Consider the following 19,123-nt stretch of genomic DNA (forward strand, 5'->3'; position numbering starts at 1 on the left):
ACTGAACTGAAGAATTCAGTAGAGGTGTGCAAGAGCAGACTAGATGAAGCAGAAGGAGGGATCAGCAAACTTGAAGACAGGGCAGTGGAGTTCATCCTATCAGAGGAGCAAAAAGAAGAAAGAATGAAAAAGGGTGAAGATAGCTTAAGGGACTTATGGGACACCATCAAGTGGACCAATATGCATTACAGGGGAACTAGAAGGAGAAAAGAGGCGGGGGGGCAGAAAGCTTATTCAAATAATGGCTGAAAACTTCCCTAACCTGGGGAAAGAAACACACACCCAGATCCAGGAAGCCCAGAAAGTTCCAAATAAGATTAATCCAAAATCCAAAAGACCCACACTGAGACACATAATTAGTCAAAAATTAAAGGCAAGGAGAGAATGTTAAAAGCAGCAAGAGAAAAACAACTGGTTTTTTTTACAAGGGAGCCACCATAAGACTATCAGCAGATTTTTCAGCAGAAACTTTGCAGGCCAGAAGAAAGTAACATGATATATTCAAAGTGCTGAAAGAAAAAACCTGTCAACCAAAAATATCCTATTGGCAAAGTTTTCCTTCAGAATTGAAGGAGAAATAAAGAATTTTCTAGAGAAGCAAAAGCAGAAAGAGTTTGCCACCACTAGACTGGTCTTGTAAGAAATGTTAAAGGGTCTTCTTCAAGCTGAAAGGAAAGGATATTAATTAGTAACATAAAAGATGAAAGTATAAATATCACTGGCAAAGGTAAATATATAGTTAAATTCAGAATACTCTAATGTTGTAATGGTAGTGACTGAATCACTTACTCTAATATGAAGATTAAAAGACAAAAATATTAAAAATAACTATAAATACAATAATTTGCTAATGGATACACAAGGTAAAAAGATGTAAACTGTGACATCAAAAACATAATATCGGTGGGGCAGAAGTAAAAACGTAGAGCTTTACTATGCATTCAAAATTAAGTTCTTATTAGCTTAAAATAGACTGTTATAAATGTAAGATGTTTTTTGTAAGTCTCACGGTAACCACAAAGAAAAACCTATAGTAGATACACAAAAGATAAAGAGAAAGGAAACTAAGCATATCATTACAGAAAATCATCAAATCACAAAGGAAGAGAGCAAGAGAAGAAAGAAACAAAGGAATTACAAAACAGCCAGAAAACAATTAACAAAGTGGCAATGGTAAGTCCATACCTTTTAATAATCATTTTAAATGTAAATGGACTGAACTCTCCAATCAAAAGACATAGAGTGCCTGAATGAATTAAAAAATACCAAGACCCAACTACATGCTGCCTATAAGAGACACACTTCAGTTTTAAAGATACACACAGACTGAAAGTCAACAGATGGATAAAGATATTCCATGCAAATGGAAACCAAAAGAAACCAGGAGTAGCTATACCTACATCACACAAAATAGACTTTAAGCCAAAGACTGTGATAAGAGACAAAGGTCATCAAATAATGATAAAGGGGTCAATCCAACAAGAGGATATAATATTTGTAAATATTTATGTACCCAAAATATAAGCACCTAAATATGTAAACCAAATATTACCAAATCTGAAGGAAGAAATAGTCAGCAATACTACAATAGTAGTGGACTTTAGTACCCCACTTTCAACAATGGATACATCATTCAAATAGAAAATCAGAAAGAAACCTTGGACCAAAATTACACATTAGACCAGATGACCTTAACAGACTTTACAGAACATTCCATCCAACAGCAGCAGAACACGCACTCTTCTCAAGCACACGTGGAACATTCTCTAGGATAGATCATATGTCAGCCCACAAGACAAGTCTTAACAAATTTAAGAAGACTGAAACCATATCAAGCATCTTTTCCAACCACAATGTTTAAAACTAGAAATCAATTCCAAGAGGAAACCGGAAATTTCACAAATATATGAAGGTTAAGCAACAAGCTACTGAATAACCAATGGGTCAAAGAAGTAATTGCAAGAAAAATAAAAACATATCTTGAGGCAAATGAAAATGCCAAACGTACCAAAACTTATGGGATGCACCAAAAGCACTTTTAAGGGGTAAGTTTATAGCAATAAACAGTTACAATAAGAAAAAGAAAGATCTTAAATAAAAACAACCTAATTTCACAGCTCAAGGAACTAGGAGGGAAAAAAAAAAGGAAAAAAACTAAACCCAAAGTTCTTAAAAGAAAAGAAATAACAAAGATCAGAGCAGAAATAAATAAAATAGAGACTAAAAACACAACAGAAAAGATCAATGAAACTAAGAGCTGGTTTATTTAAAAAAACAAAATTAATAAACCTTTAACTAGACTTACCAAGAAAAAGAAGACTCAAATAAATATTTTTTTTAAATCACCATCATATATTTGATACCCTACAGTAGTGCCTGGCACACACTAGGTATTCAGTAAATGTTACCGAATGACTAAAACATCATCAGACTATGGGGCAGGCCTGGTGGCATAGTGGTTAAGTTCATGCACTCTACTTTGGTGGCCTGGGGTTCACGGGTTCAGATGCCAGGCATAGACCTAGCACTGCTGATCAAGCCACATTTCATAAAATGAGGAAGATTGGCACAGATGTTGGCTTAGTGACAATCTTCCTCAAGCAAAAAGAGGAGGCCTGGCAACACGTTAGCTCAGGGCCAATCCTCCTCACAAAAAAATAAAAATAAAATTTAAAGAAATATCATCAGACTAGAGGAAAATGGGATTCCTCAGTCATTCAACTCAATGTTTATGGATTAATTTATAAGTCTGAGTAAAAAATGTATACACATACAGACAATTATTTTTTAAATGTTCAGGAGTTCTGCTTCTGTCAATGATGGACTAGGTTATTTCAGACAAACCATCTCACTGAACAACTAAAAAGGCTGAACAAAATATATATATATTTTTAAAGATTTTATTTTTCCTTTTTCTCCCCAAAGCCCCCCAGTACAAAGTTGTGTGTTTTTAGTTGTGGGTCCTTCCGGTTGTGGCATGCCGCCTCAGCATGGCCTGATGAGTGCTGCCATGTCCACACTCAGGATCCAAACTGGCGAAAGCCTAGGCAGCAGAAGTGGAGAGCCTGAACTCAACCACTTGGCCACGGGGCCAGCCCCCAAAATAGTTTTTTAAAATTTTGTTTGAAAGCATCAGTTGGTTATAAAGGCAGCAATAATTTGCAGATCCAAGATTCCAGGCAGAAAGAAGGTGCAGAGACGTTAAGCTCATCATTTGGTGCCATTTTTCCTTCAAGGTATTTGTGGTTCAGAGTTAAGAAGCTGATCAGAGCTTTGAGATAGATATACATGGATGGAGGAACAAAAAACAGAGTTCAGACACTGCTAAGGATGAGACGCCATGGTAAACACCTAGATTTTCAGTTGGGACTCTTGAGGGCATACCACAAGAGTAAGTGCCTCCTTAAATACTGTGTCCTAGTTGCCTCATACTAGTCCAAGTCCTGATAGTGGGAATAAGAGTAAACCAGAAAAAAACTAATCCTCACAGGAACTAAAATCCAAGTCATTTCAATTTCAATCTCAACTGAATTAAGGTGTTCTGGGATTGCTGGTGTCCCTAGTCTAGCTGGCTGCCAGATGCAAATGTATATTTTCTCTGTAAGAATAGACAATTAAGAGTCTCAAATTAGTTCTATAGATTTTCAAATGTAATGTTTGGCACTCAATAAAAACAAGTAGGCATATGAGAATATAAGATGTGACTGATAAATATGAGAGAAAAAAACAACAGAAACAGATATACACGAGATCCAGATAATGGAGTTAAGATGAACTTTAAAATAGCAATGATTAAAATATTTGAAGATTAATACACTCGAAGAGACAAGACTGGGGATTTTGGTAGAGAAGTGGAAACTATAAAATAAAGGGGAATTCCATAACTGAGAAGGAAATTACTGAAATTAAGAATTCAGATTAGAAACAAAGAAGAAAGAATCAATGAACTATAAGATAGGTCAGAAGAAACTATCTAGACTGAAGCATGAGAAAAAAAGATGGGAAATACAGAAAAGAGCATGAGACATCTATACAATATGTTACTGAGTGAAGAGAAAGGGTAAGCACTTTACTTTCTCCCTTATAAATGAGTTCTCACCTCTTTTCTCACCACAGCATTGACTTTCTTAAACAAACACCTATATATGATAAGCAAAACTCAGGAATAACATTTGAACCCATGAAATATCACCACAATGAAGATTTCTGGACCAATAGCAAGCTGATATCTCAAAGGAAAAAATTAATAAACAAACAACACATAAATAAGGTGAAAAATTTTTTGTTCTGTTTTTGTTTTTCACCTTTCCCGAGGCTGTTGCTGAAGTTTTTCAAGTCGCACTACAGATGGCTGGTTGGATGCAGGCACTGTAGTTGGCTTCCCAACAGTAACATTCAGGTCTGGGGATAAGAATGCTGGATATTCCACTGGCTGTGGTAGAATAACATTTCTGCAAAATGGTGATAAAGTTAAAGATTGAAATCACACAAAATTTCCCTTCTAAAATCCATGGTAGCTATCACTTTTGAGTCATTCTCTCTTATACTGTAAGCTCACCTATCTACCTTGGACCATCAGAGGACAGAGTTAGGAAAGAAGAGAAAAGTTAGAAATCCTGAGAGAAGTGCTCTCTTGAATACTCTTACTACTAAGATTATGGGCAGTAGGGATGGGAAAGGAGAGAAGGACTTGAAGTGCTAATGAGAAGCAGAAAGTGAGCCCAGACCTCTCTCCCAATCTCTAGATCCAAATATCCATTTCATGGCCCAGTCAAGTTGACACACAAAATTAACCATCACAAGTCCACCCATTCTGAACTTGGCACCCATAAGCATCTCCTCAAAACATACTTAATCTCCAAATGAAAACAATAAGGTCATAATTCCACCTAACATGATACCACTATCCTGTATACAACCCAAAACTCAAACTTACTAACCCCTTTCCCAGAAGAGGAGGTAAAGTCTGTGGGGGAGGTTTACTCTGCTCCTTGATATCCCGCAACTTAAACACTATGATGTAAGGTTAACAATACTTAAATATTATGATATAAAGTCAATAGATCTTATGTTACATGGTAAGGAGATAAGAAAGGGAAGAAAATAAAGATATTATATACATATATGTAAATTATTATATTATACATATAATTTTTTTTCAGGTCACTGGCACAAGGCCAGAGTAGCACAGCCAGGTGAGGAATATGCTGCCTCCAAAATCCAAAGCAGCCCACTAGATGTTGTGCCTCTTCTTTGGTTGTAGGAGGGTCCAGATGCAACGATTTACCCTTCACTAAGCAGGAATATCTTGACAAACCCCACACCACTGGATCACTAAAATTTCACTGAGGTAGAAGCCCCCTGAATTTTTGTCAGACTTATTTCCACTCTCTGACACTAACTGTCTTACCAGTAAGTCTAGAGTAATTGTTACTTCTTGATCACCAGGTCCAATCAGCATAATAACATCAGTGTAATGGACCAGTGTGATATCTTGTGTAAGGGAAAGATTAAGAATCCTAGATAGTAAATTATGACACAGGGCTGGAAAGCTGCCATACCCCTGAGGTAGGACAGTGAAGGTATATGTTCGGCTTTGCCAGCTGAAAGCAAACTGCTTCTGATGGTCTTTATTAACAAATATGGAGAAAAAAGTGTTTTCCAGACCAATAGTTGCATACTAGGTACCAATGGATGTGATAATTTGCTCAAGCAATGAAACCACATCTGGTACAGCAGCTGCAAGTGAAGTCACCACCTGGTTAAACTTATGACAATCTACCGTCATTCTCCAAGATCGATCTGTCTTCTGCACAGGCCAAATAGGTGAGTTGAATGGGGATGTGATGGGAATCACCACCCCTGCATCTTTCAAGTCCTTGATGATGGCACTAATCTCTGCAAGCCCTCTAAGAATGTGGTACTGCTTTTGGTTTGTTATTTTCCTGGGTAGAGGAGCTCTAATGGTTTCCATTTGGCCTTTCCCACCATAATAACCCTCAGTCCACAGGTCAGAGAACCAACGTTAAGGATTCAGTAAATTGCTGAGTATTTCTCTTCCAATTGTGCATTCTGGAATTGGGGAGAGAACCACAGGATGGATTTGGGGACCCACTGGGCCCATTGTGAAATGGATCAAAGTTCCATTGATCACCTGACCTCCGTCAGCCCTTACTGTGACTGGTGAACAACAGTGATACTTTGGGTCTTCTGGCATTAGTGTCAGTTCAGACTCAGTGTCCAATAGTCTCTGAAAGGTCTGATTATTTCCTTTTCCCTAATGCACAGTTACCCTGGTAAAAGGCTGTAGTTCTCTTTGGGGAAAGCTGAGAGAAAGATTAACATTATACAATTTTGGCAGTGTATCGGGGTCTCTCCTCAAGGGGACCAGGCCTCCTCTTCATTCAAGAGGTTCTGGGTCTGTAAACTGGCTGAAATCTGGGAATTGACTGAGGAGCTGTGACTCTCTGTTTTTATGATTCAGGTTAGACTTTTGTTCACTTGACCTAGAACTTTTCTGCTTATACTGATCAAGTAAGAATTTAGTAGGCTTCCTTTATATTTTATTTCTAGGAACATGATGATCAACTAGCCAACACCATAGGTCTCTGTGAGTCAGCCTATTCTGACTGCGGCTTTGACTCTACTGTCTATTACAGTAGCCACGCCCATCTTGCCTTTGGCAGTTGAGTGCTGCCACTTGGTCCTTGTCACTGTGGGATCAAATTACTCCCAATTCATTTAGGTTTCCCTAAATTTAGTTCAGTGACTGCAGTTCCCACTGTAAGGTCTGGCCTACAGGGAAGAGCAATCACTGAGCTCATCAAGGATGGGGTTTCCCTCACAAATTTATTTCTCATAGTCATGGTGAAAGACGTGTCTTCCGGAACCTCTCAGGATGGATGAGTAGGTCTTAAATAACAAATCCACTCCAACTTTCCAATCTCCATAAGCCTTTGAATTCCTTCCTCTACATTAAACCAAGGCAGGTCTGACATTTCCAATTCATTCACAGTGGGCCATCTTTTGGCCCATGTTTCACCAACTAACCAACCAACCAGTTGCAGTCCTTTCTAATTCCCCAAGCTGAAACATTAAATGCAGGGTCTTTGCTTAATGAGCTCATATCAATAAATTTGGTGTGATCCAACTTTATGTTCCTTCCTCCATTTTCCACATCCTTAATATCCATTCCCACACATTTTTGTCTATACAAATTAGAAAACTCAAGTAGTTCTTTTTGGAGTGTAATGCACCTCCTCACGAGTCACACTTTGTACCTCACCTTCAGGGGCTTGCTGGGACTTGAGTCTAGTTATAGGCCTAGAAGCAAAGAGGAGTGGTGGGTGCCGCTCCTGAGGAGAATCAACATGTCTTGCATGGCAACTCCCTAAGAGAAAGCCATTGCTGTTTCCTCAAGCAAGGCAGGGTTAATCCCCTCAGATGGAGGTGGAAAGGTCACTTCCACTGGGAGTGGTGATGACACTTTTGCTGGAGGTGGAGAGGCCAAGTATTCCATTAGGGGTGAGAGGTCACTTCCACTGACAAAGAAGATATATCAGAATTTAGGGGCTCAATGTCCCCAGCTACATCAGGGTCTTCCCCCATATTCCCATTCCACTTTTAGGATCTCATTTATTTCCAATCAACACCCTCATCTTAGCAGCAGACATCCTGCAAGGCTGGGTGTTCAACTTGGGTTGTGATTCAGCCAGTTGCAGGATGAAAGTCTGCATGTGATTGTCAGCAATCCTAGTCGTATGGCTACAGGAGCTAAGGGTCTCCTTCACTGCACACACAGAACATTTCAGGTCATTTATGCAATGCTTGAGTGGGAAATTTGAATCCTTAGCTCATCCTTTTCTTTCTCAACTTTGTCCAGCAACATTAGGAGCACCCAGCCAATCTTATTATATTCAATAGTTAGACCAAAATGTTTGAAAGTATCATATACACAGTCACCCAGATCTTTGCTTCTTATAAATGGTTGATTAGGAGAATCCAATGGTGATATTTTGCATATCTCTATTGCCAGATCATGCCATGGACTATCAGTGCTCTCTTCACTCCTGGAAATGGAGTAGTAATCAGATTTGAGAGCCAATTCCAGAAACTCTAGAACCAATGCAGAAAATTCATCCTTAATATTCTGTTCCTCTAGAGCCATTCTTGTTATCAAAATCTGTATTAATCAGGGTTATCCAGAGACACAGAATCAATAAGATGTATACACATATAGAGAGATATACTTTCTTTCAAAATGGTCCATCAAATGGAGTAAATGTCTTAAAGGCCACGTGATTGGATTGTGTTAAGACTTCACTTACGTTAAAGGGTCTGTTCTTTCAGGAGGTGGTGCAATATTCATAAACATGGATGGCTCAATAACTTTCTGAAGAGGTTTTAACTGAAGAAAACAAGTATATTTTAGCACTGTTCAGTTATGATTACAGTTTACTCTAATACTACTATCTTCCAGGACTATCAAATAGGCCTTAAATGATATACAGAAGGAGAAAAGGAATGAAGAGAGGAAGAACTAACATTTATTGCAAACTAAACATCTGCTAAGAACTTTCTATCTTTAATATTACTGAATCCTCTCAATAATCATATGAGGTAGATAACTGTGTCTACTTTACAGATAACATGGAAGATCAGAAGTCTATTCAAGGCTACCCAGGAGGCACGAGAGCCAGGACAGGAGTCCAGCTTTACCTGCCCCCACCGCAGTGCTCTTTTTACAGTATCATGACTGGTAACTAGGGGACTATATTACTGAAAAGTTCACAGACATAAAATCTAGTGGAACTTTTATTATATTTCCCACTCTTTTCCATACCTTTGTTCCTTGTTTTCAGTAGACTCCACCTTCACAAAACAATAGTCACCCAGTTTTATTTGAAAAGGATATATCTCCCTAAGAAGGGGATTGTTACATATTATACTTATATTCAAACACAAAACCTACCTCTGAAGTTGGTGCTCATAAAATATGACTGACACAATGAGGACTAAATAATAAGCCTAATTCACGATAAGAAAAAAATGAAAATAGGCAGAAGGAACAGAAAGGAAAATCAGAGAAGAAAAGAAGAAAAAAAGCAAGGCCAGCCCCGAGGCCAAGTGTTTGTTTCCGTGCTCCACTTCAGAAGCCCGGGGTTCGCCAGTTTGGATCCTGGGCACGCACCTACACACCACTCATCAGGCCATGCTGTGGCAGCATCCCACATAGAAGAACTAGAAGGACTTACAACTAGGATAGACAATTATGTACTGGGGCTGTGGGGAAATAAATAAATAAATAAACAAATAATAATATATTTAGAAAAAAAGCTTGTGCCTCATGGCTTTCATCTGTATACTCCTTACTTCTGATTTAAAATGCATTAAAAATCATTATGATATACCATACACAAAATTTTAAAATACACTTTACAGGGATTTTTCAGTTAACATAGCAGTAGACTTATTTAGTAAGCCTGATGTACCCACTCTCCATTCCTGATTAAAAAACAACCAAGACTATAAAAAATAGCAAAAATTGGACATGAAAGATCATATGCAAAGGGTCATTTCCCCTATATAACAGCAGCACTAATGGGACTAGATTTATAAATGCCCCAAAGCTATCATAATACCCATGGATGTCAAGAGTTCTTTCAAACACTTCATGAGAGTATATGTTGGTACAACTTTTCCAGAACAAGTCCTTGAAAAGCTCATTGTTTTGGACAAGAATTTCCATTCTAAGAATCTAGCATAAGGACATAATGAAAGGAAAGGACACAGGTTAATGTACAAAAATGTTGACTGCAACATGGATATATGTAGTGAATTTAAAGGAGGAGGCCACAGCTAGGAAGAGATCTTCTCTGGGCAGATTACTCTCTTGACGAATCAAGGAGGATTCAAATAACACCAGATGTTGAAATAACCATGGGGAAAAGGAACATATGTGATCATAGTACAAAATATTACCTGAATAACATCAATGACTCCAATTTTAGTAAGCATTTTTGACACAAAAATCTACACTCATTTCTTGAATCCTTAAAATAATTTTGTTTTCAATTACATAAGTATGTGTGTACACACATACAAACATACAAAAGCAAGTTTCATAATAAAGACATTTTGAATAAAAGATCATTATTTAAAAATGTATAAGCAAATAATGGTAAAGTTTCATTTTTCTTTAGGCTGGAGAAAAACAGCATTCTTTTAAAAATATTTATTGTAAAGAATTTCTCAAACTGGAAAGGATAGAGGCTCAGAAGAGGACAATCTGACTGAACAGCTGTAGTAGAGCAATGTTTTAAAGAGGGGAACTCACCTGATGTGAAAATCCATAACCAAAGTTCCCATAGGAGAATATAAATTCCACCTCCATCCTGCAGATAAACTAAACAGGTAGCAAATTTATTTTATTTGATCAGAAAGATATTTTAATAGAGAAGTGACAGCAAGTGATATTTTTACTTTACAAATCTACAAGTTAGAAAAACCAAAGCATGAATCTCCTGATTGAGAAAACAAAAAGAAAAACATACCATTTACACAAGGAACTCCTATAGAAGAATCTACAGAGTTCCTGAAATGTTAAAAACTTTTACGATAAAGTCAAGGAGTATAACATGATTAAAATATAGAAAAATACAAATTTACAATTGTTAATAGGATTAAGCTGAGATAGATATATATGTATGTGTGTACATATACATACATATTTTTTTAAGTATTTACTCACACTTCTCTCCACTTCCATTTTCAGATGAAATTCTAATTTGGACAAGTGATTTCATCTCTCTGAACCCCAATTTGCTCACACGGGAAATGACCTCAAATGCCCATCATTCTGTTTTTTATGTTCCTTGTCCCTGCTTTGCCTATTGGCAGCAGAGGCCTCTTTGAATAGATGATCAATTAATCAAGACAATAACTTTTAAGTACTTAAAAAGAAAATCAAGTAAGAACTGTAAACAACTCTTTAGAAACTCAAGGAGAAACATATTTCCTCAATCCAGCAAGGGAGGACCCTGAGGCTCTGCAGAGAAGCAGCCACAGGCTTTTTTTTTACTCTCTTACCCACTGATTTCTAATTTTCTTCGTCACCATTTAGCAGTAAGATAGCAGCAAAAAAAAAAGTGGAGATGAAGACTTTGTGAGCAAATATTGTACTTTCTATTTAATACATTTCCATTAATTTAAACAGCGACTGGTAGGGTAACAAAAAGAATAAAGACAACATCAGAGGCTACAAAGAATCTCAGAGTAAAGGTCTGTGAAACGTTAAGCGTGCGCACAAAACTGTAGAAGTTTCAATAAAGTTCTTACTGTGTTTCTATTCAACATTTGAAATTCTTGAGTAAAGCATCCTTTCTAGAAAAAAGTAATAAACAATAAAATTCTTAAATATAGAATCACTCATGTAGTCACCTGTATATTATCTAACCCATTTCATAGATTTTAAAAAAAAACACATGTTAATTTAATAGCTAAAATACAAATATAATGAATGCTTGGAAGAAAATAAAAATTCCAGGTTGTACCAAAAATAAATGTTAATATTTACACTTATGCTTTAGACAAAAATGTTCCTGGGAGACAGAGTTGCCCTTTTTGGAAGTCTTAAGGGAACCGCCATGCCTGCAGGCCTCGAGGGGTTACTCAAACACAGGTCCTCAGGATAAGCTGCCTCCTGACAGAACAGAGAGCTTCTCTTCCTCTCTGGAGGACCCTGGGGTCTCCGTAACCAGGCAAACCTTCTGTATCCTTGGTCACTGCCTCTGGTCATCTCTGCTGTGCTACAAGTCCTCCCACCTAAACCAACTGCCCACAGTTCCCCATCTTCCCAGCATTTTCCACTGTGGCTCATGGGACCCCCATTCCATAGTCAACAAACAACCTTCCACCTGTAACTGCTCCACCAAACATCCCCCTTCCCATTCCTGAGACCTGGCCCCCCACCAACGATGCTGCCTCCCTTACAGACTCAAGTGAAGGCCACATGCCTCAAGGGCAGGAGGTGGAGGAGCACCCTCCACACTCCCTTCTATCGCTTCCAGATCATATTACTTCATATAAACAGTTCTCCTCTTTTAAGCCTCATGCTATCTGGCACGTCTTTCAGACATTCTGGTCACTAATTCTCATTTAGTGAAAACTTTGGCATCCGGTTCACACATCCTCTGTATCCTCAAAACATAATGATCCACAAGAACCTATTTAGCACCCGCCCTCTCAGTTCCTTGTGAGGCACTATAATGAGGGAAATAATAAGCGGTGGTATAATGCAGACATCACACAGAGTTAGCATATCATATACAGTCTTCATGTAAAATCACGAGATTTCTCAGAAAATTCATTAATAACTGAAATCAATTTCCTTAATGATCCTGTCAATCTGCTTTTTATAGCTTCTTGCTCTTGATAACTTCCCTTTCCCCAAAGTGGGAAGGGGGGAAGCATCTCACTGTTCCAAGACTTTCTTTCTTCTTCTCTTTAATAAACTGTATCTCTGCTTTTGGTCAAAGAACTCAACCTACTGATTCATCTCCCTTACATATAAGTAAGCTTTTAGTCATACTTTTAACTACTGTAAATATCTTTAAGTTATTTCTGGCAGTCCTGCTAGGATCCGCCCAACTGAGCTTTCACTGGCCAATTAAAGTATTCACCCTGAATATCCCATCCAAACCCTCAGTTTTAGGTTTGCCTTCACTCAGCTCCTCGGGCGAGTTTCAATGTGTGGCAACGAGCTATTCGGCTCCCTGTCCTGAATTTGGCTCTGCTCAGCCCAAAATAAGTTACACGGTTAAGCCTAGTTGGTAAGGGGTGGACTGTAGACTCCTCAAAGGTACAAACACAGGGAGGTATGATTCTTAGGGGGCATTACTCTAACAATCTTCCACATCTTTGAATTCTCTATTGCCTTTCTCAAATAATTTCAGTGGCTACCAATCTTTCTAACGAATTTATCATGTAGTCCTAGGTTCATCTTGTAAAGATCATATGGTCAAACGAATAAACACAAGTGGTACTATAATTCATCCCAAAATTAATAATCACCTTCCCTTTTATAATCAATACAGGAATATTATAAACTCTAATATATTTATATGCCTTAACTGGACCCTAGGCCTTAACAATTAGCTGATATTTCTGGTTTCTCCCAGAGCCTCAGAGGAACCCAAGATGTATCAAAGACAGGAAAGAGCAGGGGATTATTGATACAAGCTATAGACCAATTATTTTTTTATAAAGCTATGCAAAACCTATAGTGTGATTTGTTTAATTCAACTCAAGATCTTTGTCCTCCATAATCAGGCCAATTACATTCAGAAAGTAATTGATACTAATTGGTAATGGTAAACAATACATTTGTGTCCTCTTCATGCTACAGCCATGGGATAATTGTTGTGCAATCAGATGGCCCTCCCACGCTTCTGAACATGATCCACAGTTTGGGCCTGGTCATCAGGTCTTCCCAACTCATCTAAACACTAGATTCTACCAGTCCACATGAGGACTTCTACCCTGGCTAGTAGTTCTAGAACTAAAACAAATGATCTATAATCTATCCCTGCATGTGACCCAAATAGCAAATAATATAGCTCAGGCTTTAGAGACCAGACAGATCAGCATAAATTTGTTGACTAGAATCATCCTAGATAATAAAACTACCCTTGATCTTTTACGGTCCAGTTGTGGTAGAGTCTGTGCAGTAGCCTATACATCTTGTTGTACCTGGGTAAACATGTCAGGAAAAGTAGAATAATCAATAATTTAAAAGGCTCGCATGAAAATATATTCAACATTACTGGCTATTTGGCAACCACAAATTGATACCACAATGAGATACCACTATACACCTACCAGAATGGCTAAGATAAAGAACAGCAACAACAGAAAATGCTAATGAGGACTCTGAGAAACTAGATCATTCATACATTTCTGGTGGGAATGTACAATGGCACAACTCTGGAAAAATGTGGTAGTTTCTTTAACAACTATACATGCAACTACTTTACAATGCAGAAATTCATCGGAGAAATGAACACTGATGTTGATGTAAAAACCTGTACATGAATGTTTACAGTAGCTTTATTCATAACAACCAAAAACTAGAAATAACCTAGATGTCCTCCAATAGGTGAATGGTTAAACAAACTGTGGTACATTCACACCATGGAATACTACTCAACAACAAAAAAGGAATGAACTGTCAATGCATGCAACAACCTGGATTATTCTCCAGAGAACAATGCTGTGTGAAAAACCCAACTCTAAAAGGTTACATAGTATATGATTCCATTTATATAACATCCTTGAAATGAGAAAATTACAGAAACGAAGAACAGGTTAGTGGTTGCCAGTGGGTAAGGAGAGGGTAGGGGTGGGAGGGAAGTGGGTGTAGCTACAAAATGGCAACATGAGGAGTCCTTGTAGAGACAGAAATTTTCTGTATCTTGGTTGTGATACTGTGCTACAGTTTTGAAAGATGTTACCATCAGGGCCAAACTGAGTAAAGAATACATAGGCTCTCTCTGTATTATTTCTTTCAACTGCTTGTGAATCTACAATTATCTCAAAATAAAAGTTCAAAAAAAAGACTACTTGGCTATTTAAGGTAGGCCAAACTCATCCACAGGACTTACTCTCCCATTAGGCCTTCTTTGACTAGGACTGGATACAAAGTGGATTCAAACATTTATTATTATATTTGTGATTGTCTTATAGATCTTGTCTTCTTCTATTGTCTGATATCCAGATGTTTAAATATTATGATACAGCCATCACCCCTAGCCAACACCCAACTAATGAAACTGCATCAAAAAAAAAAGACCAAGGAGCCAGCCCTGATGGCCTAATAAAGTTCAATGCTCACTGCTTTAGTGGTCTGGGTTCATCTCCCGGTCGTGGAACCATACCACCTGTCAGTTCCTGTGCTGTGGTGGCAGCTCACATAGAAGAACTAGAAGGACTCAGAACTAGGATATATAACCATGTACTGGGGCTTTGGGGAGGGGGAAAAAAATGAAGACTGGCAACAGATGTTAGCTCAGGGCGAATCTTTTCCTGCAAAAAAAAAAAACCCAAAAGACCAAAGTCCTTATGGTCAGCTTTGTACTTCTGGGATCTGAGTTTTGCCTTGCAGGACATTTGGTCCTGTCCAAAACAACCATAAGACGTTTGGTCCACACCAAAAGGTCCTTGATATTTGGTCATATTTGGTCCTGTCCAAAATGTCTATGGAGACATGGGGTCCATGCCAAAAAGTCCCTGATATTTGGTCTGTCCAAAACCATTTGGCATGGACCAAATATGCTCATGGACATTTTGGACAGGACCAATGTCTGCTAATCGAGTTCTGACCAAACAGGGGTAATTGACGAATTCTAATAAGGAAAATCATGCAATCCTTAATTAAGGTAGAAGTGCCTATAAAAGAATACTGACAGATATTACACAGAGATAGCATATCTTGAACACCCCAGAGCCGAAATCATAAGGCTTTTTGGAGAAATCCATAAATAACCAAAAGTGCTTTCCCTGATGACTCTGTTCAGTAAATAATACAGTCTTTCTATCCATGATGTAGAAATTCATCATAGAGACTCACAGCAATGCATCATAACATAGAAACTTTTTGCAGGTATGCACTGGAAGATGTGTTCGAGAAAATTCACTGCAGCAATGTGCATAGCAGTAAAAAACTGAAAACAATCCAAATATCCATTAACAAGTGTAGAGACAAACTGAGGCCTACTCCCACATGGAACAGTACACAGCAGTGAAGCAGTGAGCACTAGCTAATGCAATTAAGTGTATTAATCTCAGAAGCATAATATATTTAGAAACACAAATGATACTATTTTTGTAACTGTACATTAGTGAAACTTTGAAAAGAGCAAGGGAATATTAAATACAAAGTTTAGGACAATCATCTTTTCTTAAGGGGAAGGGCAGAAGGCAGTAGACAGAATCAGGCAGCAGCGCAGGAACTTCAACTGCACTGAGTTAACATTATACCACTTCAGGAAAAACATGCAAATGTTGCAATTTTATAGGTCCTTTAAACCCCACCCCCCATCCTTTATGCACAGTTGTCATGTGCATTACATCTACATTATAAACCCCACAAGACAAGGTTTTAGTTTTAGTTTTAAATAGTCATATATATTTTAAAGAAATTAGGACAAAAAGAATAGCCTTTCCTCTGACATTGTTTTTCTGCTGTTAAGTCCATCAAGTGAATTTTCTATTTCAGATATTGTCATTTTCAGTTTTAGAATTTGCATTTGGTTCTTTCTATATTTTCATTTTTCTGCTTATAGTTCCAAAAAAGAATTGGAAGGAAATTCTGAGAAATGAAACGCTACATTAGAATTGTGGGAAGGTGGGTAATATTTTTCATTTAAAAAATTTATCCTCATAGGGGCTGGCCCCGTGGCTGAGTGGTAAAGTCCGCGCACTCCGCTGCAGGGGGCCCAGTGTTTCATTGGTTCGAATCCTGGGCACGGACATGGCATTGCTCATCAAACCATGCTGAGGCAGCGTCCCACAGGCCACAACTAGAAGGACCCACAACAAAGAATATACAACTATGTACCAGGGGGCTTTGGGGAGAAAAAGGAAAAAAATTTTAAAAAACATTTATTCTCATAAAAATAAATACTGAAAAGTGTGCACATACAACTAGAATCCAAATGTCCTAGTCCCTTCAACAAAATGTGACTAATAAATGTCACATTTTTCTGATGCCTAAATTGTCATATAGTAAAAGGAATTTTAGTCATTTCCAAGATCCCGTCCCCAAATTTCTCTGGGAACCCTCAGTGTGCTGACTCGTTCATTAGTCACTATGCTCTCCTTCTTCACCTGATAACTTGCTAAGAGAATGGAAATCTATCTGATTTTCCCCAGGTTCTATTATAAAAATTTTCAAACATATAAATCAGTCAAAAGACCACAACAATAACTATCAATAAACCCTCCACTTAGATTAAACAAGTTCAAATGTTTATTGAATTTCATAATTGTTAAAACTGCTTTAACGTTTTGCCACGTTTGCTTTATCTGTATGTATACATATGTGTGTTTACTGCACCTTTATAAGCTACAGCCATCATGTTTACTTCACTCCAAAATGTTAAAACTTCACCCTGCATACTGTAAAAATAAGGATATTCTTCTACATAAACACAATATCAATATCACACTTAAGAAAATTAATAATTTTAGAATTTTATCTAATATTCAGTATATACTCAAATTTTCCTAATCATCCCAAGAATGTCTTTCGTTACTGTCTTTTTCAAACCTGTATTCAATCAAAGTTGCTGCATCTCTTTAATCTAGAAAAGTTCCCTCCATCTTTGTTTTTTTTAAAACAACCCTAATTTTCTAAAAAATATAAGCTGGTATGTCCTACCTTACGTATTTATCTTATCATATCATCACGTTTAACTTTTTCCCTATCCCCTAAACTCCTGTAAATTACCGCTAAAGTGGTAAGCACCACATCTCTCCACTACAGAGACACATTTTCCCCTGTGCAATAACTAATCTGTGGGCTGTTACTGTGGCACCCTGTAAATATCTCATTCCCCAATAATGTTTCACTTCATGTTTTAGTACCATTGCTAAGTCTTGACTGAACTAATCATCAGTCACTTTACAGCATCGTAAAAATGGTGAATTTGTAATTCTATCATTCTTTCTACATTTATTAACTGGCATTCTTCTGTTAAAAATAAAAAACTTCCCTTTTTCTTCTCATGCTTTTTTTTTCTTTTTTGAAGATCATTAAGGATTCATGAATTTTTCTTTATTGAGAATTTGTAATGATCTTTTTGATGTTCAAATTATCCTGAAATTGGCCAGTAGGAGCCCCTGCAGTCTGGCTCCTGCGTCTTTGACATAACTCCATTAGTCTTTGAGGGCTTCCTCGCTTTATGTCCTAACAGATATTCCTGAAAATCACTCAGATTGTTTATACTCGTTCTCTGATCGATTAGTTCTCTTCTTCTGGGTTCAGGGCAACCATGGCTGCTAGGAAGTGAGGGGGACTCCTAGAAAAAAGAAAGCGAGAGAGAAGGAACCACAAAATCTGTGTATAAAATCTGTCCAAGCCCTGGCTGACCCTAAATGACACGTGTTCAGGCAGACTGCCAGCAGCCCAGCTAAGGAGAAAAGAACTAGACTGAAATTTGTGCTGCCAACTAAGAGAGAAAGTTTGTGGTGTGAGTCTTATTTTAAAACATTTCAGAAAACATAATAAAGCTTGCTTAGTCTTTTGGGTTGTATCACTGCCCTTCCAGAAAATAATTTTTTAAAAATATTATGCTGTTACAAACCAACTCTTTTTTTCATAGCCAGAGGGAGATATTATTTCCTAAACACATGAGTTTGAAGGCAGATAAAAAATAAAAGGAGTCCATGAGGTATAGATAAATCATAACGACAAACACCAACTGGACAATGTGATACCAAGGAGACAAAATGATTCTGATACACACCTGAATTACTTCATAAAGGTGGGCCTGAACACTCCCTAACAAGACAGGGTATTTTTCTGTATTGTCATATTGCATTAGTTCCAAGTAAATATTATTCCGCTCATCATCTTGACGTCTGGGAACCTTGATACAAAATACAGATGAAAAGAAGCATTATATCTTCAGCCTGAATTTCAGATATAATTTCTGAACAAATATATTCATCAACCATATTATATTATGTGCATACTTAATGATTAGTTTTTATAAAGTTATTAGCCTTATAACTTTTCAATCACACAGTCACATATACCCTAAAGTCAACAAAAGTCAGGATCTTGTTAATGTCTAATGTCAATTATAGGCTTTTTGAAACACCCCTTGCCTGCATTCTCTTTTCAACTCTACCCAAACGTTTAGCCTCAACACTCTACTGAAACTACATTATCAAAGGTAATCCAATATCCAATCCAAATAATCTAGGTAATCTAAGCATCCAGTATCAAAAAACATCCAACATCCTTTTCGGCTTTTGTTCTTTAACTTTTTGATAAAATGTATACCATTGTCTCAACTTGGAACTCTCTACCAATCCTGAGCTCTGTAACACAGTATCATTA

At 37.5% G+C, this 19,123-nt stretch overlaps 1 protein-coding gene across 50 annotated transcripts in view; it reads right to left on the bottom strand.

Moving 5' to 3' along the window:
* The window catches only part of C2CD6 (C2 calcium dependent domain containing 6), a 168,369-nt gene that overhangs the window by 119,768 nt on the left and 29,478 nt on the right, over positions 1-19,123 (bottom strand). For 33 of the 50 annotated variants that reach the window (XM_070241576.1, XM_070241556.1, XM_070241574.1 and 30 more), the window contains 5 exons: positions 18,525-18,647; positions 11,338-11,382; positions 10,337-10,405; positions 8,328-8,407; positions 4,305-4,451 (listed from right to left, as the gene is read on the bottom strand). In XM_070241576.1, the coding sequence (XP_070097677.1) occupies positions 4,305-4,451; positions 8,328-8,407; positions 10,337-10,405; positions 11,338-11,382; positions 18,525-18,647 (464 nt within the window). Of the gene's footprint in view, positions 1-4,304; positions 4,452-8,327; positions 8,408-10,336; positions 10,406-10,553; positions 10,610-11,337; positions 11,383-18,524; positions 18,648-19,123 lie in introns of all 50 variants that reach the window. The other 17 variants (XM_070241569.1, XM_070241568.1, XM_070241580.1 and 14 more) reach the window with 2 other exon arrangements.

This window comes from Equus caballus, chromosome 18 (assembly GCF_041296265.1).
Source record: "Equus caballus isolate H_3958 breed thoroughbred chromosome 18, TB-T2T, whole genome shotgun sequence".
In the NCBI taxonomy this organism is placed as follows: domain Eukaryota; kingdom Metazoa; phylum Chordata; class Mammalia; order Perissodactyla; family Equidae; genus Equus; species Equus caballus.